Source organism: Dendrobium catenatum, unplaced genomic scaffold (assembly GCF_001605985.2).
Source record: "Dendrobium catenatum unplaced genomic scaffold, ASM160598v2 fragScaff_scaffold_595, whole genome shotgun sequence".
Classification (NCBI taxonomy): Eukaryota; Viridiplantae; Streptophyta; class Magnoliopsida; order Asparagales; family Orchidaceae; genus Dendrobium; species Dendrobium catenatum.
The window spans coordinates 55,176-81,583 of record NW_021319057.1 but is presented as its reverse complement, the minus strand read 5'-3'; the positions used below and the strand labels follow the sequence as shown (position 1 = coordinate 81,583).

Below are 26,408 nucleotides of genomic sequence, written 5' to 3'. Positions count from 1 at the left end.
TCTCTCCCTCTCCTCTTGGCTCTCTCAGGTCAGGACCACAGTAATAGATCTCATCTTTAGTAAACAAGAGATCTTATAAAGAAGGGCTTTAAATTTGCCATAATTTGCAATTAATCGACAAAGATCGTCTTGGACGATCGACGGATCGTCCTGTACGATCAACACAAATTCAGCTCAATCAGCTAAGACGATTTGGAGGGCTGGACGATTAGAAGGTTTTTTTTGTTCTGATCATCCACATCATCTTGTAGGATTAGTTCAAATCGTCGAATATCGTCCAAACAATCGCTCTATTAGGCCCCGGTTAGGAGAGTAGAGGTATCAGATTTGACTTATGTTAAGAAAGGTAGGGGTAGACCTAAAAAGACTTGGTTAGAAAATATTAGGAATGACCTTTCTTTATTAGGTTTAAATGAGAATTTGACTTTTAATAGAACACAATGGAGAAAAAGGATTCATGTAGCCGACCCCACGTAGTGGGATAAAGGCTTGATGTTGTTGTTGTTGTTTGATAATTAAACTAGATTCTAGTTATATTATTTATAATTATTAGTTATTGACAATAATTGATATTATAATTAATAATTAACTCATAAATAAATAAAAGTATAATCAAGACAAGTTAAAGTTATAATTGTGTTTCTAACGAATTAATTGTCTTAAATCTTGAGTCGTGTTGTCAAACAATTTTATAGAATTTGACATCTTCTAGCCAAATAGTTTTCAGGATTTTATACTCTCAAGATTCAACATCTTATTGCCATTATAAGGAAGTAGTATGTATTAAATTTTCTATCAATAAGTTATTAATATAATCTTATTTGAGCTAACAAATTTTAAATCCTAAAATAAGTATCCAAACAGTTCATCAAGATTTAACCATAATTAACTTATATCTATGTCATACAACTTTCAGTATTTAACACCTTTAGAATCTAGAAAGTTTATAGGATTTCCTAAATCCTATATAAGTTAAATCTTAGTTGCATTCAAACAAGTCCTAGAAGTAATGAGGGTGGTATAATTCACCCAGCTCATATGGAATCAGGGTGTGGTTCAGCTATACTAGTGCATGGGTAGATATCGCATTCATGGGACTACAACTATAAAAAATAAGTCTATACTATTTTTTATTACGTAGCACATACATGAAAAATATTCAACCTCTTCTAATCCTTTGTCTCACTAATAAAATTTGATAAACCACATCTCTAATATAGTTGGTATCCTCCAGCTCGTTCTCTTCTTAAGATAGGGGCGTCTTATCCAATACTTTCTCTAATCATCCTTGTCAAGTGAATCAAACTCATCTAAATATAGGATTTATGTCCTGCACCAATGCTACATAAGGCCTCTTATGGCACTTAAAAAATATGATTTTTTTAGTGGTCTTAAATTATTCTCAGTAAGAGCCTTAATATTCTGAATTCTTTTAGTGGTGGAGGTAGGCCTAGCAGTAAGCCTCTAGGTTGAAGTAAAAATTCTGTAACTCCTAGGTTTAGGAAAGGAGGTAGCATTCTTTTGTTTTTCCACCATGAGGGTATATTATTAAACATCATCTAACATCTAGGTTCTGTCTTGTGAACCTCATTTTTAATGTGTATCCTAAAACTAATGACAAATTTATTGGTAAGCTTCTAATCAATTGTATGTATTATTAGTCCTAAAAACAAAGTTCTCAAAATTGTAGAGCCACGCAATGACCTAAAAAGTTACCTGCCTTAAGTTAGAATTTGCTAATGTAATTTTTTATCACAAAGTCCTAGAAAATACCTAGATCTAAGTATTTTCTTCATCTCTACCAAAGAGACGACGGCCCTTCCTAATCTTTAATCTTTTGCTAAGGTGTTGGTAAAATAAATCTTTGCACAGCCAGCGAGTTTCATTTTAGTAAATATAGCCCTCCTATAATCATGCATCCTATATCATACAAAAAAATATCCATTTGTACTACCCAATCCTAAAATGTACTAGGATCATATATACTATCATAGAAGGGAGCCTCAACTTTTATTTTCTTAAGAGGATCCTTAAAAGTTTTCAGCCTACCTATTTTGGTGGCCCTCTCTATTGACATTCATATAAAAATGTTACATCCAAAAGGGCTAATCTTTCTAAGGGCAAGAATAAGGTTTATTTTCCATTGAATTAAAATGGATGGATTATGCAAGAACATGAAGTTGTGTTGGGTTTCTAGTGGTAAGATTTGCATTTGTGCCATCAAAATGGCCATCTAGTTCCTCAACTTATCTAACCCCTACTATCAATCGATTGGGTTCTAGCCTCTTAATAACTTCTTAGTCTCTCAAGTTAACTTTGGAGCCTAAAATTAATTATTCCTGTCATTCTGCCTATATCTTCAACTTGATGCATAGAAACAAACATGAGTAGCATGATGTTCAATTATGAGACTTAAAAAATGCTAAAAAGATTTATCCCTTTATAAGGGGTCTTGCCAAGATTTTTTAATTTTTTAATGTATTCAATGCTTTCTTTATGTAAAGGAATGTGGCATCCATAGAATTATGATTTTTAAGCCTATGGTACTGATTTTTGCGTAGGCAAGGAATTTTTCACCTAGTTTACTCACTTCCCTTAGTGTAGCAAACCAAGGTTTCATCATCATTGATCAAACCAATCATTGCATATATATGCATTACCATTATGGCATAGGCCTTAAGGGACTTCACTGCACATAGGTCCATGGCATTACATTGAGGTTATCATTCCCCCATTAGTCCTATGTCAGTTCTAGAATTCTTCTCTCTAGCATAAATTGTGATATGACATGTAAACTTGTTCTATGGTCATTAGTGACACTTTCATGTCATCATGTAGCTAGGTTTAATCTTTTCGAGTAGATTTGGGTCTATCTCAATCATCTTAAGTCTTTTATGCTCAAGATATCACCCTTGCTTGAATAATCCTTGATTTGGAGAGACCACATCCCCAGTATCATTCATATCTTCTTGATAGGCATACTTGCTTATAAAAGATATTTTCCTTGTGTTTATTAGATCCCTATTCATCTGAGTATTTGACCAGATGAGTTATCTTTACTTGGACATCTATTATCATGAGTGCACCTAATGAACCCCAATACATCAGAAATTTTCTATCATTGTAGAATATATCCATTCTTAAGGGATCCCTATAAGAATCTTCACATCATTGTCAATAATGTCTACTAGAACTATATCCATCGTTCCTAAGAGGAACCTCTCCTTCCTTGCAAACAAAAGGCCTACTGAGACAATATTCCATTCTTCCTTGTCAGGCCCCTATCCGTTAAGGATTTCTCCATTCATTATAGACAGTACTTAGCAGGACCATGTCCATACCTGTTTGACAGATCTCTGCCAATTAGGGGCTGCTTATTTGGGCAAGTTATTATTTTCAAAACAAGCATTGTCTATCTCTATATATTTCTACGTGTTTGGCTCCCTCTAAATACTAAATGCATCCTCTCAGTCATCTAGACCATTAGCTAGTTTCCTAGCCTGGGTCCAATGATTAGTGTAGATAGTCAATTTTCATCCACAGACAATCCTTAAAACTCTTAAGAAAATATCATACGTTTGGGTTTCCTAACACAATTTTATGTGATTTCTTAACACGACCGAAAATATATATATATATATATATATGGAAACACACAACACCAGAAAATTCATTCTGAAAATACAGTAGAAATAATACATATATCTCTTATCTCTCACTCTCTCCTTATCTGGCTTCTTTGACACAAACATGAAAGATTTTTGTAAGTGTATGTGCTTCCTAGCCAAACATATGCCCAACCTAAACTTTGACTCATGCATGGATAGATGAATGAGAAAGAATATAAATGAATAAAAGGGTAGCACAAGTGCTTGATCTACCATACAACCTACTTTTATTGTCCCTTTTACTTCATGTTAAAGTTGCCAAGCAATCTTATAATCTACCTCGAACTTTCCAAATGTCTAAGAAATTTTATTCAAAATCTTATTCAACAGTTCTAAGTATTTAAATTAAAAATCTCTTTGTTATTCTTTACTATTATTTTCGCATTGTGATATAGTGATCCCTATGACCATTTTCACCTGTGGATGGATTACATTTGTAGATCATATGATGGTAAATTTTCTATCAACATCAGCTACAATGCCTCGACATTACACCAGAAGGCCATCCAATTCTTACTCGAGCATCATCCACAACAAAATAGAGTGGTTTACACTCCATTGGAGTTGATGATTGGTTAACATGAATTATTGTTTGTCAACCATGTTGTATTTAAGCTTTACGTAATGTTTTATGTTATTATGTGTATTTATGACAACTTACCAGCGGAATAGAACCATTTTCCATTTTAATTCATGTTTAGAGTCATGTTAAAATGTTCAAGGGTTACCTTTTTTCTTTATTGCAAGGAAAATCCACTCTAAATACAAATCCATGGGCTAAGCAACGTTTATTTTATTTCTTAATGAACATGTTGATGTTTTGCATGGCATCCTTCCCCTCATTATCATCGTCCTGACTTCTTTGAGACCTCCATCAAATATTGGTTTTCTTTTTCTTTTCTGTCTCATTCTCAATTCAATCCTTTTTCCTCCTTTCAACTACTCAAAGCTTCTGCAAATAATCAAATGCAACTCTATGCTAAGTAGCAAAAATGGTATTTGTCCTTCTCAACAAAAGACAGAATTAAAATTTCTAAAACAAGACACCAAAAAAATGTGAAAAAAAAAAAAACAATTCATTTTAAGGTATGCTTGAGATATGTTAAATGTGTAAGGATTAATTTTGACTTTATTGTGAGGACCATCAATCATAAATGCAAATTTTAATGAACGCTTTGACGTTTTGCATGGCATCCTTCCCCTCGTCATCAGTGTGCCAACTTCTCTTTCAAAGCCTCAATCAAATATCAATGTTTAAAATTGCGCAACTAGGTATTTAGGCGTTTTTTGTTCATGAGGTGAGGCATAAGCCTCAAGGAGTTTTGAGACCTAAGCCTAAAATAAAATATTGCGATAAGTGCAAATAAATGTTAAAAGTAAATTTTTACCTAATACACAAATAATATATTAAAAGATGACATATTATCTTTCTACTGAACTATGAAGTAACACAATGACATATGAAATAAAAAATTGCAGTAGATTTAAGGTACTTAGTGATAAATTGCATGAAATATAATTGAAATATAAATATTACATGAGCAAAAAATTATTAAATATAGAAACTGCATAAAGTGTCATATAACATTAAGTTCAATTTCAAATTCTTTCTTTCTTAGCTCCCTACTTATCTACATTTAATTTCTAAAAAAGACTGAAAAGTCGGCAACAATTAGAAAATCATCTGTATTATCATCACTGAGGGGATATTTATTTGAGTCGTCATTATAACAAATTGATTTCTCCCCTATCTAATCCTGTGGAGTCCAATGCCTCCCAATATGCTTCTTCTTCATTTATTTCAGGCATCTTACTCTTTCATAAATGTATTTCGTCAACATAAAGATGAGATTAATACTCCAGAATTTTTAGAGGTGGTGGTGGTGGTATGCGGCTTTCAAGTGATCCTTGACGATGGCTATGACGGTGGTGGTTATGGCGAAGGCTGGAGAATGAGAGGAAATTGCTGCGACTTGGGGGTGCACGAAGTGGGGATTTGTTCGGGGTTTTACATTAGGATTTATGTAAGTATATATATATATATATATAAGGGTGAGGCGAGGCGAGCCTCAAGGCGGGCCTCAACAAAGTTGAGGCGCAAGCCTCATAAAAGAAACTCGAGGCGTAAGCCTCGAGGCGTTTTTCACTGGAATTGCGCAAAGGCGGGCCTTAAGGCGAGCCTCATATTGCGCAATTTTAAACAATGTCAAATATTAATAATCTTCTTATTTCCTGTCTCATTCTGAATTCAAATCTCTTTCCTCTTTTCAACTACTAAAAGTTTCCGCAAATAATCAAATGCAATTCTATGTCAAGTGGCATAAATAGTATTGGTCCTAGACAACCAGAGAGAAAGCGAGAATTAAAGTTCATAAAACAACAGGCAACAAATATGTTACAAAAACAATAATTGTTCCTTCATGTTCAAACACACATGTTAAAAAATAATTTCTTTTAACCTCAAATAAGCCTTTCTCAACTAGAATTATCTTTGTATCTTATTCTCAAAATAAAGCTAAGAAGGTCTCGGACATTTAAGTGAAAATAATGATAAACTTAGATCCATATATGGATCAAATGTCAACTAGATATACCAAATTCTCACAATAAGTCAACCATGATTCACATGGCCAACTTATCTATTCACAACTTTATGGTAATAACATGAATAGTCCACCACAACATGCATGAGCAGGCTGACAAATGTCCAGCCCGTCCATCCATTAAATATCAATTTTCTATTCTCCAAAGGGGACCGATCAGGGAACGCATGAGCAACAAAAGTCAATGCAGTTGGCCCCCAAACTCAATCTTAAGTCTCTGAGTTTCCATTCTGGAAGGAAACATAAGTCCGTCAAATCAGCTCTCATAGCAGTTTTCTACAATCCATTAAATACTCCTCGAACTTCACTTATAGCAGGTTCAACATCCAGATATTTCCACGGTAAAGTTGAAATCAATTTGATAAAATGGAAGAAATGCCTATCATTTCAACAGGGAAGATCAAATCATTATCTATATCCTAACTACTTAAGGTCTACTAAACAGGAAAGAACAAGAAAAAAAAAACCTAAATCCAGGAAGGAATTCTATGTCCACTAGAGCAACAAAAGTCTCTCATCACGTCAAGTGAACTCGAAATGTTAATGTGCTCAGCTTATCAAACTTTCAGTATTCTAGCGTGTATAGTGAAAATTATCACGGGATTCCAAGTGCTTAAAACCTATTAATAGTTCACTACAATTTGTTTCAAATCCTTGTTAGTTTTCATTCAAAAGAAGCTCAGTAACAAAACTTCATCACACAAAAGTTTAAAACCAGTATAAAATTAAAGCGGAAACCTCACCTATCATTCTAAATGAAAGGCCTTGCTCTCAAAGATGAAAAATAATCTCATCTCTCCATATTTTATTACGCATTAAGATTTTATGAATAGAAGCAGCATGCATGAGACAATTATCGTCAACTAACAAACCCAACAACGGAAATGCATTTGATTGCAAACTATTTTTTGTATAATTAAGCATTAGTTATTCTAGAAAAAGGCAAATATCCATTAACTCTTCAAGGGTGATTGCCAAATCTTCCTTATTTTGTTTAGTCCAAAAAAAACAACTTCCCTGCTGATAGAATAAACAGCTTTTAGTAGCAAGTTGCTGAGCTTTTAAAATGCAACTTAAGTCAGCACAGTGCGTAGCAGTCTGCTCAAGTATAAAAAATCCCTATCGAGAGACTGAGCACCAGAAGGAATAAAATGAAACCAAGAACAAATGAAATAAAAGCACCATGAAAAACCGCTTACATAGAAGAGACAGATGCAGAGGCCTGTCCTGATGGACGAGCATAATAAGTACCATCAAGAGCTATGTAGGGTGAACAATAAGATGCTCCAAGAGCCCCAGCTGCACCTGCTAAAACTGGAACCCTGACATTTTCAAGAAAAAAAAGAGCAGGAAGTCAACATTATCAGAGGTAAAAGGAATAAAAGTCAGCAAAACACCGAAGCTATGACAAGGACTACAAGAAATATTCTGCCATTCTTATTTTTGGATTGGTCTTCTTAGTCATATTTGTGTCTGTGTGAGTATATAGGGCACGGAGGTATATGGGAGAGGTAGAACTAGGTGAAATCAAAGGAAGATTATTTTTTCTTTGGTCCCCTCGGGAACAAAAAGTTAGCAGATATATTAGTTTCAACTGCATAATGCTTATGTACATAAGCAAGAGGATCAGTTGGATAAGGATTACAAATAACTTGGGATGAACACATATTATAGGCAAGAACTGTTTCATATATACCAAGTCATTTCTGAATTCCCAAAGCCAGGTTGGGCCACATATCCCGGCAAAGCCATGCCAACAGCTGGAACCCGAATACCTCCTGGATGCTGGCCTCCAAATTGCATGACTACAAGAAAATAGTATTTAAGTCCAAATTAAACATATAAAAAACAAGTACTTCAATGATAAGCATAAACAGAACTATATCAAAAGAACAAACACATGTTAAAAGAAAGTATAAACATGATTAAAATATGGAAAGGTTTCATCACTGATGGAAACAATAGCAAGAAAAATGTCTGCAACCATAAATAACAAAATTGTTCTACAAAACCCTCAGCATAGAACCAAATAATACTCAACTATATGGAGCATGAAACGAAAGATGATCAACAAAAGCAAACCTGGCAATAGGGCTGGGGTGCCTGCAAAGTTCGGGTCTCCATGTGGAAGGCCAACAGCCCCTGTTGGTCCAATAACTTGAGCCCCACCATAGAGAAAAGAGCCCCTATCAGCTCCCTGGTTAACAATTTTACCCTTTCCAACCAAAGTAGAGTTTGATTTACTCATGTCTGCAAGTGATTCTGCCTCCTCCACGTCAGAAGAAATACCAACAGAAGCCTGAGGTGAAGATGGAACTTGGCTTCCAATGACAAGATGTTGGTTGGAAACTCTTAAAGGTTGGCCTTGACTTTGAACAGGTTTCTGATGAATAACTGTAGGTTGATTTTGCAATGGTATCCTGCCAACTTGATTAAAAGATGTTGGATAACTAGGCATCGAAATAGTAGTTGAATTTTTTCCTTGGACTTTGTATGGTGGAGACTTATTTGCATTTGACAAGGATAGTGAAGACCGAGAAGCCTGCACCTGGGTATGGACCAGAGCTTTTCCAGAAGCCTGGGGAACTGAATCATCCACATGAAGCCTATCAAAGCAAACAGAATCTATAACAGTTTTCCCTCTGAACAATGAGTTAGGCTGTTTTATGGAGAAAAAACTTTCAATCTGTGCCGTAGATGAAAGGGGCTTGTTGTTGCTTCCTGTTTGCACGTCATGTTTCTGAATTGCAGCCATTTCCTGATTGGAAGAACCAGATGGATAAAAAGGAGGTGAGGCAGAGCTTAAACTTGAGGCAAAAGCTTGTTTTCTAGGAGCAATGGCTTCGGGCGGTGCATCTGAACTTTGTGAGAACTTTTTTGCAGCAGTATTATTTGATGTCGGCTCTTGGGCTTTTCGGTGCCTGAAAAATAATGGAAGAAGCACAGGTAGCACTACCACTAGCAGACAAAAAAAAAGAAAAAAAAAGTGAAAGTAGAGAAAATCCCTTACTGCTTGGATTGATTTGGAGAAACCTCACTACTACTCGATAGTGGCTCATAACGTACTGGTCCCCTCCCCCGGACGGATTTTGAAGCACAGTTCTGATTGCTTTTTTCATCATAATAGGCTCGCATTCTATTACCCCTACCATAACAACGACCCACACCCCTTCCTCTCCCACTGCTGCGAACTCGAAAATGGCCTCTAGGCATCCTCCTTTCCTGAAAATCAAAATCATATTGAATTTAAGAAGTGGATTTGAAATCCAAAAACTACTTAAATCAGAGAGAATAATCACCACCTTGTAAATACAGATAAATTAAAAATAAAATTACAATAATCTTGATGATTTACCTCATGGCGCCTATCTTGCAGGTTCATCTCTTCAAACCTATCATGAACCCAGGCCTGGTCATCCTTAGACTCCCACAATCTCCGACCACCAGGCATACGTCTAAATGATGAAATTAGGGATTTAAAAAGTAAATTAAATCGGAAGCTTCAACTTTCTGGCATATTAAAACATTTCTATGGAAATAAATTATTAACCAGTTCATAATTAATCAAAGATGAAAAACATAAAAATGTCTTCGTAACTAACTTAGGCAAGCTTATTTCAAGGAACCAACATAAACGAAACTATAAGGTGAAACAAGTATATATGCATCAGATTTATCCATTAAATACCCATAAGGTACTTTGATACATATAAGTTCAAAATACCAAAAGCATGCACACACTTGTTTACCCACTTGCAGTAAGTTCGGTAATAATCCAAGTTTAACATGTAAAGTTGTGGACCAAGCTTCATCAGCACAAATGGGATAATTGTAAATTAAACCAAATTTTTTTTATCATAAGCTCATGGTCCCAAATGAGTAACTTAAGATTTTCCAAAAAATAATCGTACTAATCCAAATCACATGAAAAATCTCAAAAGGGTAACCCACGAGCTCTACAGGATATATATGTTGACTGGTAAAATGTAACCAGTATTAAGTTATAGGATCTAATATGGCACTGATTACTACCATTAAATTACCATTCTTTCAAAGATAACTTAGTAAATTAATCTTATCAGAAAGTAAACTATAAGTTTATCAGACATATATGATAACAATGATTTCTTATAGTATAACACAATGCATAAAGGCTATATATGACAACAAAGTAAACTTATAATCTTCATTTCTAATTTTTAGTTATTTAATTATTAACTCATATGATGTTTACTCGAATATTATTATTTCTAATTCCTGAAGTAACATGGAGCTCAACTAATACAAACATACTGGAAAAGAATACATACTGAATGACATAGACATTAAGTTTTGCCAGACTAGGTAAGAAACCATTAATCCGTTAGTAACCATTTAGCCCATGCAATATCCAATAAAATTTCATTGAAATACATCAATAAATGCCACTCTTCTGGGAATGAAAATTACAAAGCAGCTTAACTCAATGAATAGCAATACAAAACATTCATGACACTAATAGATGTAAGGTGCATGCATACATCTTTTGTTTGCTTTAATTAGGCCAATAAGCAAGAACAGCCAAACAAATAAATAGCGGAAAGGGATGGCTTTAATCTATATCTTGATAATCTTCATAATTTCTAATGGTTCATCACTAACAAGTTCTTGTTGACTCCATAAATCTACGCAACTCATGCATCTCTCTACTAATTTGATGATGCAAATCTTATTTGGTGTCATTTAATAGTTTGATAAGTATTTCCTTACAAAATAATCATCTTAGAAAAACAATAATGAATAGATTTCACAAAGCAACTTGGAGAATTGCTCACTTGAAGGAGAACTCAATTGTACAAGACACGAAGATTAAAGCTATGAATCAAAAGATCCAAAGTGATAGTAGCTTAGAGTGAGTTGTACTTAGATTTAAACCACGGAGATTGATTTTGTTACGGGAATATTTGATTGCAAGTATTAGGAGTATGGAGCAAATAAAACGTAGGGGTTTTGAAATTTCAAGTATTTGGTTGGAGGAAAAAACAAATTCAAAGTAACGTATTGAGGGATTTAAAACTCACCCCATAGTAGATTTTTAGTGTATTTAGAATTTGTTTGGTTTTGGTAAATAATAAATACACTATGCGACAATAAGCATTTGTGACCTTCCTATTGCCACCAAGACAGTGGCGACCCTCGCCCATTGCAAGTATATTTTCATATTCAGTTTCCTCACTCTAGAGTTTGAGGTCATGGTATTATGCCTTGACAATCTTTTTTTTTATTTGGCCCAGATTGGTTTCTAAATCCAGTCCTATAGCAAAAAACCTCTCAACTCCACCACAAGGTACCCTTATACTCCCTTTTTGAGTCTAGTGTTCATTTATAGAGTCGTAATTCTTGCAGTTACCAAAAAGGAGTGCTTTAGATTCATCCTAGCTAAAAAATAGTTTCTTTGAGCATCTAAGTTCATAAGAATATAGTTGTCTGTACTAAAAGTGAAAACTGGCAAAAACCATAAAATTGAATCATTGGGAGGAGATGCTCAGAAGAATTTTCCTAAAATGTTGAGAAGAATATATATTCATTTTATTTCAAATCAAACTTGAAAAGAACATCTGAATTTAGTTTATAGTCAACAAAATAACTCTATATATTTCAGATGCATTATATTTGATTTAAATTGCATTTAAAATACTCATGAATTCTAAATACTTACTACCAAACAGCCCCTTTGATCAAAAGGATGAATATGAATAAAATTTATAGAATGTTGCATAACTTATTTTCAAACGTTAAAAAAAAAAAAACAATCTTATAATTTTTTTTTTCCTTTTTCTAATAATGATTTCTCATTTAGTTGATTTAATTCATAATTTTCAATATATGAAAATTATTATTAGATTATTTATGTCTTATGCTTTATTGACCCATTACATAATGTTGATAACATATGTTCAATAACAAGTTTAATTCAACCCAAATTATCCATTATACATGTTAAATTTGCTTCATTAGGCTTTATAAGTTAATTATCTCATTAGTTGGTTAATTAAGGATAATACACTAAATTTGAATATCATTAATAGTTATTAATTAAGTGTTTAATTTTTTTAGAATTTTAAATGATTAAAATGTTTGGCATTTTTAATAAATTTGCTTACTATGATTAATTAGATGTGAATTATGATTAATAATATAATTATCTTATTTTTAATCAATTTGATCTTAATTTTGAATATATTCGATCATATTGAATTGTTCACGTGTGATTTGTCACATAATATCACATACATATTTTATATCTATCAAATTATATAAAACACGGAACTTGTGTTTATTTACATTCCATGTCGTCCGCTAAACTAACTAGTACATGGAAAAATAATTTGCATTATGCTCAACCCAACGTGACCATATCAAAGTTTTGACATTGCCTAATCTAATAAGTTATGACTTATTTGACTATGTTGGATCCAAATTTATCCGTAGATAGTATCATAATCTTACAAATAAGAATGACTAGATTGAATAAATAAAGAGAGAGAAAGAGAGAATTTAGATTGAGAAGATCTTGGATTTTATTTGATTGAGAAAAATATAAGATTTTGAATACAAATGATTTGATATCCTAGGCTCTCCCTCTGACCCCCTATTTATAGAGTAGTGCTATTGAAAAGGTTATATTCTTAAATTTACAAATAAAAAAGTACAAAGCAAAGCTGATGCAATCAAAAATTTGGAAGAGCGACCCAAATTTTTGATCACAAAAACTAGACCCTTACTAAGATAATAAAAATTCAAATAACTCATAAAAATTAGACAAATAAACTAAAACACCATTTTCATATTATAAAAGGACTTACAAACAACTTGAACACTTGCAAACGACTCAAATGACACTTACAAGACACCCTATAGTTGCTTCACTTAGAGAAGAGCAGGGAATTCAATTCTCGTTAAAAAAAAAGGTGCCAAAGCTGTAAAGCAGGCAGCCACCCGAAGAGGCAGCAACATTCCCGAAGAAAGCAGTAGTCCGTAGGAGAGAAAACCAGCAGAAAACTGCAGCAGCCCAAAAGGCAACAAGAAGAGGAAAAGGCAAGTTCCACACACCCAAAAGCTTGCATACTTCTATAATTTCAGAGCTAAATATCAGCTCATAATGAGCTGCACCTCCACTAGATATTAATGAGCTAGCACCACTAGAATTTCAACAACTAAAGCTCAAGCCGAAAACAGCTAAGGCCCACATGAAACCAGCAAACAACCCAAAGGACAAGGTGGAGATGAAAGGACAAGATAATGAAGAGTAAGGAGAGGGGGAAGATGAAAAGACACAAGGCAAGAAATTAAAAGTAAAACTCAACTTGTGTTGCCCCCCCCCCCCTTGTCTACATCTAAAGCTTGACAATCGCTTTTTGTGTACATGAAGCATGCACCATAACACATAAAAAATATTAAGTGTCTAATAGAGGTTGAAACCATAGTGATTCTCTCATATGGAGTGGCTTGTTGACTTTATTTCAAGTCGAAAATTATTGGGTACATGCTTGGATAGTTAAACATATTGTCCTAGCGAATTGAGATGAGTCTCCCGCGAGGTGTTATCTGAATTAATGAAAAGATAAGCTAGTCATCACTTAGAACAATATGGCATTTTCAATAAAGCTCACCGGCAAGTTCATGATAGGCCAAGTATAAGATGAACATGCCATTTATATGAAAAATTTGGCGAGTTCATTGTGATCTTAATAAGTTTTGATGCAATTCTAGTGAGTGCAATGAATTTATCCTTCGTATTTGGCAGACTTGCTTTAAATATCAAATAGAGTTGACTTGACTTAACTGATTCTATTTGATATTTAAATGTACATTTAGTTCCCTGATTATTTTTTGCATCTTTGAAAAGTATTTGAAAAAAGGACAAGAGAATAACAATATTCCTTACTATTGAACAGTCATTCTAGCACAAATCAATTATTTTGGATTTAAAATTTAACCGTGTCCACATATGTTAGTGTTAAGAAAATAATAAAGATGAAAACTTAATTTATTTCTTAAGATCTGATCTTAAATTTCTTACTTTGAACGCATGAATCGAGCTAAGGGTTTCTCTAGCAAGTAAATTGCTATAATGCTGTTGAAGAATAACAAAAAGAGAGAAGCCGAAAAGAACATGGATGAAAGTTCATTTTCTCCTCTAATGAAGGTTAAAAAGGAGATAGATAAGAGAAAGAAGAAGGAAATTGTTGTTGAATTACTTATTGTAAGTCAATGTTTATAATGGCAAAATTGAGAACAGAGGCACTTGCCTTAACAAGGCAAGGCATAACCCTTGAGGTGGATTCAAGCGTAAACCTCGAAACATAAAAAACAAAAATTCATAAAATTAAAAATAATTCATAAATATGACAAACTATTAGCATATTTACTTAGTTTATCCTCATAACGACATAAGATATAAATATCAATTATAAATACTAATGTAAAATAAAATTTTGAAATAAGATTCAAGAAATAGATGAAAAAAAAGTTTAAAATCAAAACTAAATTAATTAAAAAAGAAAATAAAAATAAAATCGAGTAAAAAAAATAAAGATTTTAGAAAAATTCATATCACTTCAATTTTAGAATGCATCTTTAGAAGAATGTTACATCAAAGAAAATAAAATTTCATAAATAATATACTTAACTGCTTGACAGAAACATAGCACTTACTCAGTCCCTCCTATCGTAGTCGCAGAGGTGTTGTAAGACTTGGTCACTCATGTTTCTCGCAATCAAAGAGGTCTCGCTCTAATGTGGAAGCTTCCACACAATCTTCCTCCCTTTGTTTTCTCACACTTGCACAAAGAAGACTCACTCTTACTCTTGGTCATAGACCTCATGAAGTGACCAAAAAAACACAAACAAATTTTAGGATTGCAAAAACTAAACGTCTTCCTTAAGCATAAATATGACAAACATAAACCATAAAACTTATATATTTTTTGAGAAGAAGGATACAGGTGGGGCGGGAACCATGGGTAGCGAAGAAGAGGTAGAAGAGAAAGACGAATTTTAAGAGGAGAGGGGAAATGAGACTAGCTCGCAAGCTAAAAAACCCGCAGGTTTTTACATTCCAAATATTTTCACACACAAAACTCTTCTAACTTAGGAAAATAGCCCCTATATATAGATAAAAAAGCATTAAATGCAAGAAATAAAAGCACAATCCATTCAACCAATAGGAACACAGAAAAATAGTAGCAAAATTCAAGGGAGAGCAGCCAAGGGGGATACCAAAGCAACACACAGTAGCCAAGGACACAAAAAACTGTGGATAGCTGCCAAGGGGGGAATCTGAAGCAACACGCAGCCAAGGACATAGAATACCGTGGGACAGCTACCAGGGGGAATTCGAGCAGCACACAACAACACAGAAACCAAAAGGGGCAAACTCATAGGGAAGGGGGAAACCTGAAATCTTGCCTACATCAATTCTCCCTTGGTGGATAAATCTCATCTCCTAATGAGATAGATTCAGGACTTCCAAGATGTTCTGAAGGCATCACTTTCGTTTCCTAATTTAAAGATTCAAAGTTCATTCGGGTCACATTCTTTTCTTGTTTAAACTCGAATTGAAGTTGGCGCTGTTTAGCTACATATATTTCTGCACACAAATTCATTTTCTCCTGAATTTTGTATAGCTCATTCTGGATTAGATCTATAGAACTTCCTTGGGATGGGATCCATTTGTTTGTTGGAATTCTATCTTCAAGAATAGTTGGCTGATTTTCATCAACAACAGATTCTATTACATCATGATTATCCTTTTTTTTATTATTCTAAATAAAAAGAAAGAAAGACGCACTAAAACCTAAATATTTGATACCAAATTAATGCGAAAAAAAAAAAAACACAAACAAATTTTAGGATTGCAAAAACTAAACGTCTTCCTTAAGCATAAACATGATAAATATAAACCATAAAACTTATATATATTTTGAGAAAAAATATACAAGTGGGGCAGGAACCATGCATAGAGAAGAAGAGGTAGAAGACCAAGATGAATTTTAAGAGAAGAGGGAAATGAGACTAGCTCGCAAGCTAAAAAACCCGCTGGTTTTTACATTCCAAACATTTTCACACACAAAACTCTTCTAACTCAAGAAAACAGTCACTATATATAGAGAAAAAGCATTAAATGCAGAAAATAAAAGCACCATCTATTCAGCCAATAGGAACACAGAAATACAACAGCCAAATCCAAGGGACAGCAGCCAAGGGAGGTACCGAAGCAACACACAATAGCCAAGGACACAAAAAAACCGTGGACATCTGCCAAGGGGGGAATCCGAAGCAACACACAGCATCCAAGGACACAGAAAAACCATGGGATAGCTGGCAGGGGCGAATTCGAAGCAGCAGACAGCAACACAGAAACTGAAGGGGGGAAGGGGGAAACCTAAAATCTTACCTAAATCACAACCCTAATGTTGAGTTGCAACAAAAATAATAGATATATGTGATATAAGCATAATATATTATAATATAGAATATATATATATATATATATATATATTATAATATAGATTAATATTATATTATAATAAATTAAAACAAATATGTCTCACCTTAAACATCTCCAAGGCATAAAGCCTGGAGGTGTAAGCCTCAAACAAAAAAGACATAGGCCTTGCTAGTGAACATGAGGCTTAAGCTCTAAGACATTTTATGAACCATAATTCGAGGCTTGCCAAAAGGCATGCACCTTGAATGCTTATTTTTAAGCAATGTTGTAAGTGCACTTCATAAAAATTCCCTCCCAATAAAAGATGTTAGTTGTGGCTCCTCTTTGACTAATTCATCTTGAACGAAAACGATAAGGAAACTTTTTGACAATATTGTTGTATTTTTTGGCCAGGTACCAATTTCTAAAGCTGACCAGTCAACTCTCAAATTGAACCTATAGTCCATGGAGAATATGTAAATATTACTTACCGTTTAAAAGAATTAATGGAGGATGGTGATGTTGAGAATCAAGCTAAGGTGAAAGAATTTGCCAAAACGAGGAATTCTAAATCCCCAATTACATAAGTTTTTATTGCTTCGATAAAAGATTTTTAGATCTTAAAGAACATTGCACTTCCTCTTCATACCATCTTGGAACTTGAAAAGTCAAAATCTACCAAGAGTTGTTGGACTTTTACATTTTGAGGAATCTAAGAAATTTCATGTAAGTCTTTCAAAAAAAAATAAGTAAAACTCAAATTGATTATGTTTTATAAGAAAAATAAATCATTTAGATTATAAATATTGTAAAGTTATTCTGAGCGAAAGTTTATGTACACAGTATTGCTTATTATTTTTTAATTTTATGATGAAGAGGTGAAATTTAAAAAAATAAAATTAAATGTTGTCCTATGATTAGACAAAAATATTTTTTAGAGTAAGATTCAAAATGTTAAGATTTTGACTGTGCATGAGAAAATTAATATTATATTAAAAAAATAACAAGTTATATTAATATTACGAAAGAAGTGTTTGAAGTATCAAAATGAAAAGTTCTTAATAGTAAAAATAGTTGGTGGTGAAATCAAAATACAACAACAACAAGCCTTTATCCCATCATGTGGTGTCGATTACATGAATCTTTTTTCTCTATTGTGTCATGTTAAAAGTCAAATTCTCATCTAAATCTAATAAAGAAATGACATTTTTAATATTTTCTAACTAAATATTTTTAGGTCTACCTCAACCTTTCTTAACATAAGTCAAATATAATACATCCACTTTCTTAACCAGGCCATCAGAAGGCCGCCATTTTATGTTACCAAATCATCTAAGGCGACTCTCTCTAATCTTATCTTCCACTAGTGCTACTCCAACATAGCAGTGAAATCAAAATGTGCAAAGAATAAATAAAAAATAAGAAGCTTTGTCATAAAAATTGGTTTATGTGTAAAGGTTTGGAAAATTAGGGAAAATATAAAGAGAACAGTAAGGAGTTTAAGAAAGCAAAATGCGATACAAAGAATTCAGCTTTTAATGATTTATATAATAGATTAGAGTAGGGAAATGCGTCGCCAGAGGGCCTGAAATACTGTGGCTCTTCTTCCTCATCAAGTGTGAGAAGTCGATGGTATGACGGACTAGCACTCCAATCCACAGAAGCAACTAAGGACAGCGAACGATATATGTATAAGTTAGTTAAACAAAGAAATATGAGAAGTAAAAATTTTGTTCAAGTAAAGTGCATTAAGGATGAAGATCAAAAAGTACTATTATTAGAAGAGGATATTTAACAAATATTGATGAGATATTTTGATAGGCTTTTTAATAAAAATTGTGAGAATACGATTGATTTTAGTGACATTAACACCCTAAATGAAAATAGAGTTTTTTTTCTTTTATCAGCGTATTAGTAAACCAAATTTAGAGAGGCTTAAGAGGAAATGAAGTGTTAAAAAGTTGTTGGACCTGATGATATTCCAATGGAGATGTGAAAATGCTTAGGTTATGAAGGAATTTCTCGACTTACAAACTATTCAAAAATATTTTGAAGAGTAAAAGATGTCAAATGAGTGGAGAATGATTTAGTTGATTCCTACTTTTAAGAATAAAGATGGTGCAAAAGAGTGTGTGAATTATAGAGAAATTAAGTTAATGTGTCATACTTTAAAACTATGAGAGAGAGTTATGGCGCATAGGTTACAACATGATATTAATATTTTTCAAAATCAATTTAGATTCATGATGGGCAGGTCTACTATGGAAGCTATATATTTATTGAGAGGTTTGATGGAGAGGTATAGAGAGAATAAGGATGATCTACATATGATATTTATTGATTGAGAGAGCTTATGATAAAATTCCATGAGAAGTAATATGGAGCGTTTTAAAAAAGAAATAAGTTAATAATGCTTATATTCATGTCATTAAGGATATTTATGCATGAGCTATTACTTCTGCTCAAGCACAAGGTGGTTTGACCAAGTAGTTTCCTATTTCATTTGGATTACATCAAGGATTAGCTTTAAGCCCGTATACCGGATGAAAGAGAGTTCATAATTCCATTAAGGATTATGAACAATCCCTCTACATAGATCAATTTTTCCATGGCTTGCAACTTTTCTTATGCCTGGAGGTGTCCAACATCTCAAGGTGCTACGGCTTGCTACGAGCTCAAGATTTACCCAACTCTTTTGCTAGTATGATCACTTTCATTATCTACATAAAAGAACAAAGAGTAAAGTGGAACATAAATTTATTCCATTTTATGTTTATTGTTAAAGCCTTTTAAGAAGGTATTGTTCTCTTCTTGCCTAAATATACAAAAACTCAAGGGTTAGAAAACAAGAAAAAAGTTTGAAAGTTCTTTTTCATAAAATATTCCAAGGGGTGGCCTATTCATACTCAAAAAACTAACATTGCTTCCATTAAGTTAGCGGCACCATATATTTCCGAGGCAGATAAATTTTATTTGAACCATCAAGAAACAGAAGAACTAGGCTGTTTCAATATATTCCCAAATCATAAATCAATGCTATTATTATAACTGGACAACTTTCCCCAAGCAAATTGTCATGTGGGTGACTTATACTCCTTTTTTTTACTAACTAGCCACCATTATCTTCACTTAGTTACAAAATTTTATTTCATTTTTAGTTTTTAATATCCTTAGTGAAATCTCTTCTTTATCCAAGTTAAGCTAATCTAAGAAGACCAACTTTAGTAACTTCTTAGGCTTTGTTTGAGATGGCTTTCTTACTACTTATTAAAGCAGCTTTTTAGTAAAAAAATTTAATTTTTTTAACTAAAAAGCTACTTTAAAAGGAAATAAAAAAGCCGTCATAAACGAAGCCTCAGATGATGTTCAAGAAGCAATTTTTGTTTCTCCTAAGAAAAATAGCTTGTAGTTCCTTGATGAAGAACCAAAGAAGATAATGGCGAAGATGAATTCAACCCAAGATGTACCGAATGATAAATTTTATGTATTTGTCATCATTTCCACTTTAAATATCAAGGAGATTGTTCATGATAAGCAAAGTTTTAAACCAAGTAAAAATAAGAAAGGTAAAGAAAATGTTTCTCACCCTTGAAGTTCAAATCGAGTTTTAAGACTGACGAGGGAAAGTAAGCCTTCAACTGGAAAAAAAAAAATCCATTTGTTGTTGATGTTAGCATGGACCCACTTTTGCTAAGGAATAATTTTAACTCAATGACATTTTATCTCGATATCACCACATTTTCAAAATATTTGCAGAGTTTCTTGGAGAAACCCCTTTTTTAATGATATTCATATATTAGTAATGAGGTTGTTGTGTATTCTTGGCATTGAACATTTTTTTGAGATAATAATCATAAAATAGTAGTCACCAAGAACAATAATATAAGGAATGAGCTTAGGCAGCTTTTGAAAATAAATCAGGAATAATATCATTCATTATCGGCCAAACAAGCTTCAAAGAATCAATATAAGCCAAGGTTCTCACTAGAAAAACTAATGCTGACTTGCATACTTTGAAAAAAATTAATTGAAGAGGTGGAGAATTTGAGAGCTTCAAGCAAGTGAATGGTCGAGTTATTCAACAAAATAACTATCTTAAAATCTACATTGGTCAACTCTAAATCATTTATAAAAGAACTCTCTCATTCAATGTTAAACTTGAAATATCAAATTGGAATACTCACTAAGACGTTAAGACACAAAGAAGGTCATGACATTGTTAGGCCGGCCTCTCCTGGGCCGGTTGAACCGGTCCCTAATGGACCGGTTCTCACTTATAGCAGGCGGACAAAACCAGGCGGACCAGGGAAGGGGGGGCGGAAGCCTTAGTGGGGGCCTCCACTTAAATTAATGTGAGATTAGGAGGGAAAATTTGAATGAGGGGTTGTTTAGAGATTTTTGGAATTTCCTTTGGCTTTAATTAGTCTTGTCTTGCTAGAGATAGGGTTATCTTGAATTTAAATGAGATTTGAGATCTAGGGTTTGCTGGTGTTGGGCTCTTTGCATTGCCGGAGATTAGGAGAGTTGTTCTTCCTCTCGAATTGAAGAACATTGTATATTTTCCTGTTTTCTTGCATCTACTATTGAAGTAAAATATTTTGGAGTGATTCCTCTCTAGATTTCTCACAATTTTCTCTGTTTTAGCAACTGCTCTGACTGTTTTCCTGCTGCAAACAGCAGTTTTCTTCGTGTTTTACTTTAGATTTGGCTAGGAAATACTTGAAATCAAGTATTTCCTATCAGACATCTTCACGCCAAAAGCTACTAATAGTAGTGAGTTTATTAGTTTTGTTAAACATAAATAAGAGATTTTGATTGTGTATTAAGAGGGAATTTTGGCTTGGCATGCCAACAAGTCAAGGAGAGATTAATCATGTGTGGCGATATCTCAAATTTCTTTTATTTTAATACTAAGAATCAAATTAGAAAAAAGGATTTATGAGAGGTTAGTCCCAATAGAGAGAGTAGCAGACACTCTTTGAGGGATTATTCCAAATGTCTTTTATAACTTTTTGGAATTTGAATGAAATGTAATTTTAACAAATGAATGAACTCCTTTAACGCAATATGTTTCTTTAAATTTATTTTGAGTAGGAAAATAAAACCGAACTAATGGTACATTGGAAATTTTGAATAATTTTTTTATGAGATGTCGATTAAATATATTGATTTAAGTTGCCGATAAAAAATATATTTGTCAAGTAAAAACAATAATAGCCATGAATATATGAGTATGTATTCAAGTCTCTTTGCTTATTTTTTACACATATTTGTCAGGTTAAATGAACTCTCTCTACTCAATGAGAAATATTGTCATAAATGGAGTCCAAATTTTAGAGCTTGACATTTTGCCCTCCAATACAAAAGATTTCAGTATGGCGCTTGATCTGTGTGATATAAAAGAAGTTGAGAGCCAAATTGAGAAATACTGAGTAGTTAAATAAGAGAATTATTAAATGGTTGAATATCTGAAGAATAATTAAATGACTGGATAAAAGGATAGTCAAAAAGAAAAATATTGAATTTTGTGTTTCTAAATGTTATATGATAATGAGTACTAATGAATTTTAAGATAGTATGGCTAGAAGTTCCTTGCGGTATACTAGCCAAAAAGTGTGATAAGCCGATCTCTTATGAAGCCGCTCCTTACTGCAATCCTCCACCTTTGAAGGCTGACTTGTTAGCGCTCAGGGACCAAAGTTCTCGTCCTCATCTTCTTTCACCGAATAGTGAAAATTACAAGTACTAAGTTATGAGTTCATGTCATGATTATTCAACAAGTTTTATGCTGGTTGTTGACTACCTAACACAACTGTCTACTTTTTTCATCCAGGACATTAGACCTGGTAACGACAGTGTTAAAAAGATGTCAAATGAATGGAAAATGACTGTGTTGATTCCTATTTTTTAGAATAAAGGTGATGCACCACAATATTTTGTGAATTATAGAGAAATTAAATTAATGTGTGATACTTCTAGGTGAAAGTCTTGAAAAGCATCCCCCTGGAACCACTTTAAACATTGTAAAGAATAGGTGGCATTTTATTGCATCATTAATATTCACCAGTGAAGTGGCTAACTCAAAATATGCTATACAATCAACTAGAACTAACCTTCCCTTATATGAATCCAACTGTGATATCATAAATTTTTGTTGGAGACCGCATCTCAGCAATTTCCATGGAGAATGCATTAATAAACTATGTTCAATGTTTCTTCACACTTTGGGATATGTTTAGTGGACTAGGTCTAATCAATTGTTGAAGGTAAAGTCATCATCTAAAATTTTTACAAGTTGTGATTCTTGAAATATGTTCTAAAACTCCTTGAATGATTCTAGCGAGTGTTTCCTCCATTTGATTTATTTTCTTCAAAATAATGAAGTGTTGTTGATCTTCTTATGATGTTTTGTTGATCTTCTTATGATGTTTCGTCTCATGCATCTGGTTGATCAATTGTTTCATTTCTTTTTGTAAGCATCTTCGATGCTCACAACACCTTAGAGGATATTGAAATCCAAATTTATATGTCTATGATAAACTTAGGCTTCGTTTGTTTTTTTGGTGCTTTTGTAAAAGACAGTTTTAAAAAACATTAGTTCAGAAAATGGAGTTTTGTAACGGAGAAGCATATATAAAAAGCTTTCTCAAAACTGTAGAAAAATGAAAAAAAGGAGTTATTGGGAACCTGATTTGACGAACCAAACAACACAAAAAAAAATTCCTCAGTTTCCAAAAACGGAAAAGGCAAAAAAACGCTCAAACAAACAAAGCCTTAGTAACAAGAATGGCTAAGTAATATGAAAATAACTAGAGAGAAAAAGAAAGAAGTTTCAGTGCAAAGCACTGGGATTTTATTAGACAATGGACAGTACAAGATTTTGTATATAAATGATTTCATGTATTAGGCTCTTCTCCTGACTCCATATTTATAGGTCCAACGTTAAATGAAAGGTGACAACCTTAGTTATACAAATAAAAAAGTACATAGCAAGGCTAGACAATTGCTTGATGTAAGATATATGAGTTGTATAGTTTAAAATACTAAAAGTAAACATAAATTGCCCAATAGAGGTTTAATCCATAGCAATTCCCTCATATGAAGTTGCTTGTTATTTTTATTTCAAGTCGGAAAGTATTAGCGAGTTGCTTGGATAGTTAACTGAATTATCCTAATAAGTTTGAGATAGAACACCCTTCGGGTGATGTCAGAATTGTTGGACAGATGGGCTTAGTCTCCCCATAGGTTGAGCACAACATTTGGATTAACCCTCAATAGCATGTTCATGGTAGCCTGGTAGGTCCAACAAGTACAAGCTAAACCTAGCAAACATTAAAATCTTGGCAAATTCATTGTCATCCTGGCAAATTTTTATACGATTCTTGTGAGTTCAATGGATTTGTCCTTCTGATTCAGACGAAAATATCAAACAAGGTCAACTTGACTTGAATCTGGTCTACATGATATTCAGTGTACACCCCAGCCATTAAGAGTTTCCATTGGGAAATTTTCGAAGCATTTGGAAGGCAGCTTTTGGGAAAAATTTTTAAGGATTTTTAAAGCTTTGTAGTGGTTAAATTAAGAGGTATTGGGGGCAATATATACCCCAGATGTTTGAGCGTAAAAATATAATGGAATAGTAAAGCCAAAGCATTCCATTGTAAAATCATTTTGGAGTTTTCAATTATTCTCTCCTTGAGAAGATTCTTAAGGACAATACCCTTACTCTCACAATCTCTAAGTTTTGCATTTTTTATTACAATTATAAATCATTCTCTTGATTTTTTAAAGATTGAAGTGAATTTGTAAGGTGATATCTGTTACGCATAACATTGGACCGGTCCCAGCTGGACCGGTCCGGTTCTACGCCCGGCGGTCCAAAGCCGGGCGGAACCCGCCGATCGCAGAAACAGCGGACGAAGGAGCGGGCTAGGCAGCTTTCGAGCGTTTCGTTGGAGGGAATTTTTGAATGAAGAGGGTGTTTATGTAATTTGTATCTTTCCTTTTGCTTTAATTAGAGAGTTAAGAGAGAATTAGGGGTATCTTGAATTTGAATGTAATTTGAGATCTAGGGTTTTCTTGCTTGGGCTCTTGGCGTTGCCGGAGAAGATCGGAGAGTTGTTCTTCCTCTCGAATCGAAGAACATTGTATCTTGCTTTTGCTTTGATCATCTACTAGTTGAATATAAGTCCATTGAACGTTTTTCTCTCAGTTTTCCTACGATTCTCTACTGTTTTCATACGTTTTGGGCTGAATTCCTGTAGAAAACAGCAACTTTCTTGTTGTTTTCTCCACGTGGAGCGATAGGAATACTTGGATCTAAGTATTTCCTATCAATATCCGTTTAGTTGTCACCAAAGTTCAAGATAAGAATTTTCCATTGTATTTGGTAGGATAGGCTTGCCCATAAGGATAGGTGTTGAGTTAGTACTTGCTCAATCAAAAAATAGAGAGGGTCTCTACACCCACTCAAGGGACAATATGATTGATATTATGGTGGAAAGTTTTGGAATAGTAATATTCTAAAGTTGATTGAAGGCTTCAATATGGATATAGGCCAACTGAGTGGTCGAACCATATAAATATTTTTCTGTATCATTCTTTATAGTTTAGCGTGGTGAGCCCATAACCTACATGTCCCAGGATCGAAACCTGGCTCTGATATGAGAAAGTTTCCTATGATGTCCCTCTTTAACATTGTCATTGCCAGGTCCCAAGTCCTGGATGAGAAAAGTGGAGAATTGTATTAGGTAGTCGACAGCCAACGTAAAACTTGTCGAATAATCATGACATGAATCTTTTAAAAAATAGTGTTACTGCTAGGGCGTCCCCTGGAAGCGACGCACTGTATGGTCTGAATACAGCGACAAGTGTGCAAGGGTCGTTGCACCAGTGTCTGGGAGCAGTGTTAAAAAGGCTAGGGTTCCCGCATCAAGGATGGAAGGGGGCAAAGAAGCTAATCCATGAAATTAAAATTAGGATAAGAATTATGAATATAGGCTCCCTTATAGGAAAATTAATGAATTAATATATATTATGATTCTTGGGAAGATAAATATGCATTCAAGTAACTAAATGGGTTAGAGAGAAGGCTAATGAGATTGATAGTTTATAATATAAACTATGGTATTTGGGTAAGAGTCGTACTAGAAATGGTGTAGGTGTGATTATATATAAGATTATGAAGGATGATGTTATAAAAATTAACATAATTAGAAATAGAAATATAACTTTAAAGATTGTTGTTGATGCTAAGATTGTTAATATTATAAGTGCTTATGTTCCTCAAGTAGATTTGGATATGAGTTCTAAATTAAAATTTTGGAATGATTTAGAAAAATTAATACAAAAGATACCTTTTAATGAAAGAGTTTTTATTGGAGGAGATTTAAATGGACATGTTGGTAGAGAGGTAGATGATTTTAAAAGTATTCATGGTGGCCATGGGTTTGCAACGACAAATGAAGGTGGCAAGACCATATTAGATTTTTGTTTAGCTTATGATTTTTCAATTGCTAATACCTTATTTAAGAAAAGGAATGAGCAACTCATCATTTATAAAAATGGATATAATACAACCCAGATTGACTATTTTCTTATTAGAAAATTAAACCGTTTAGATTGCAAAGATTGTAAAGTTATTCCGAGTGAAAGTTTATGTACCCA

General features: G+C 33.4%; 1 protein-coding gene across 3 annotated transcripts in view; it reads right to left on the bottom strand.

The window, feature by feature from the left end:
* The window catches only part of LOC110103923 (protein MLN51 homolog), a 53,547-nt gene that overhangs the window by 17,277 nt on the left and 9,862 nt on the right, over positions 1-26,408 (bottom strand). For all 3 annotated transcript variants that reach the window (XM_028694926.1, XM_020832814.2, XM_028694925.1), the window contains exons 2-6: positions 9,627-9,726; positions 9,282-9,493; positions 8,354-9,192; positions 7,968-8,076; positions 7,471-7,593 (exon numbers count right to left, since the gene is read on the bottom strand). In XM_028694926.1, the coding sequence (XP_028550759.1) occupies positions 7,471-7,593; positions 7,968-8,076; positions 8,354-9,192; positions 9,282-9,493; positions 9,627-9,726 (1,383 nt within the window). The remainder of the gene's footprint in view (positions 1-7,470; positions 7,594-7,967; positions 8,077-8,353; positions 9,193-9,281; positions 9,494-9,626; positions 9,727-26,408) is intronic.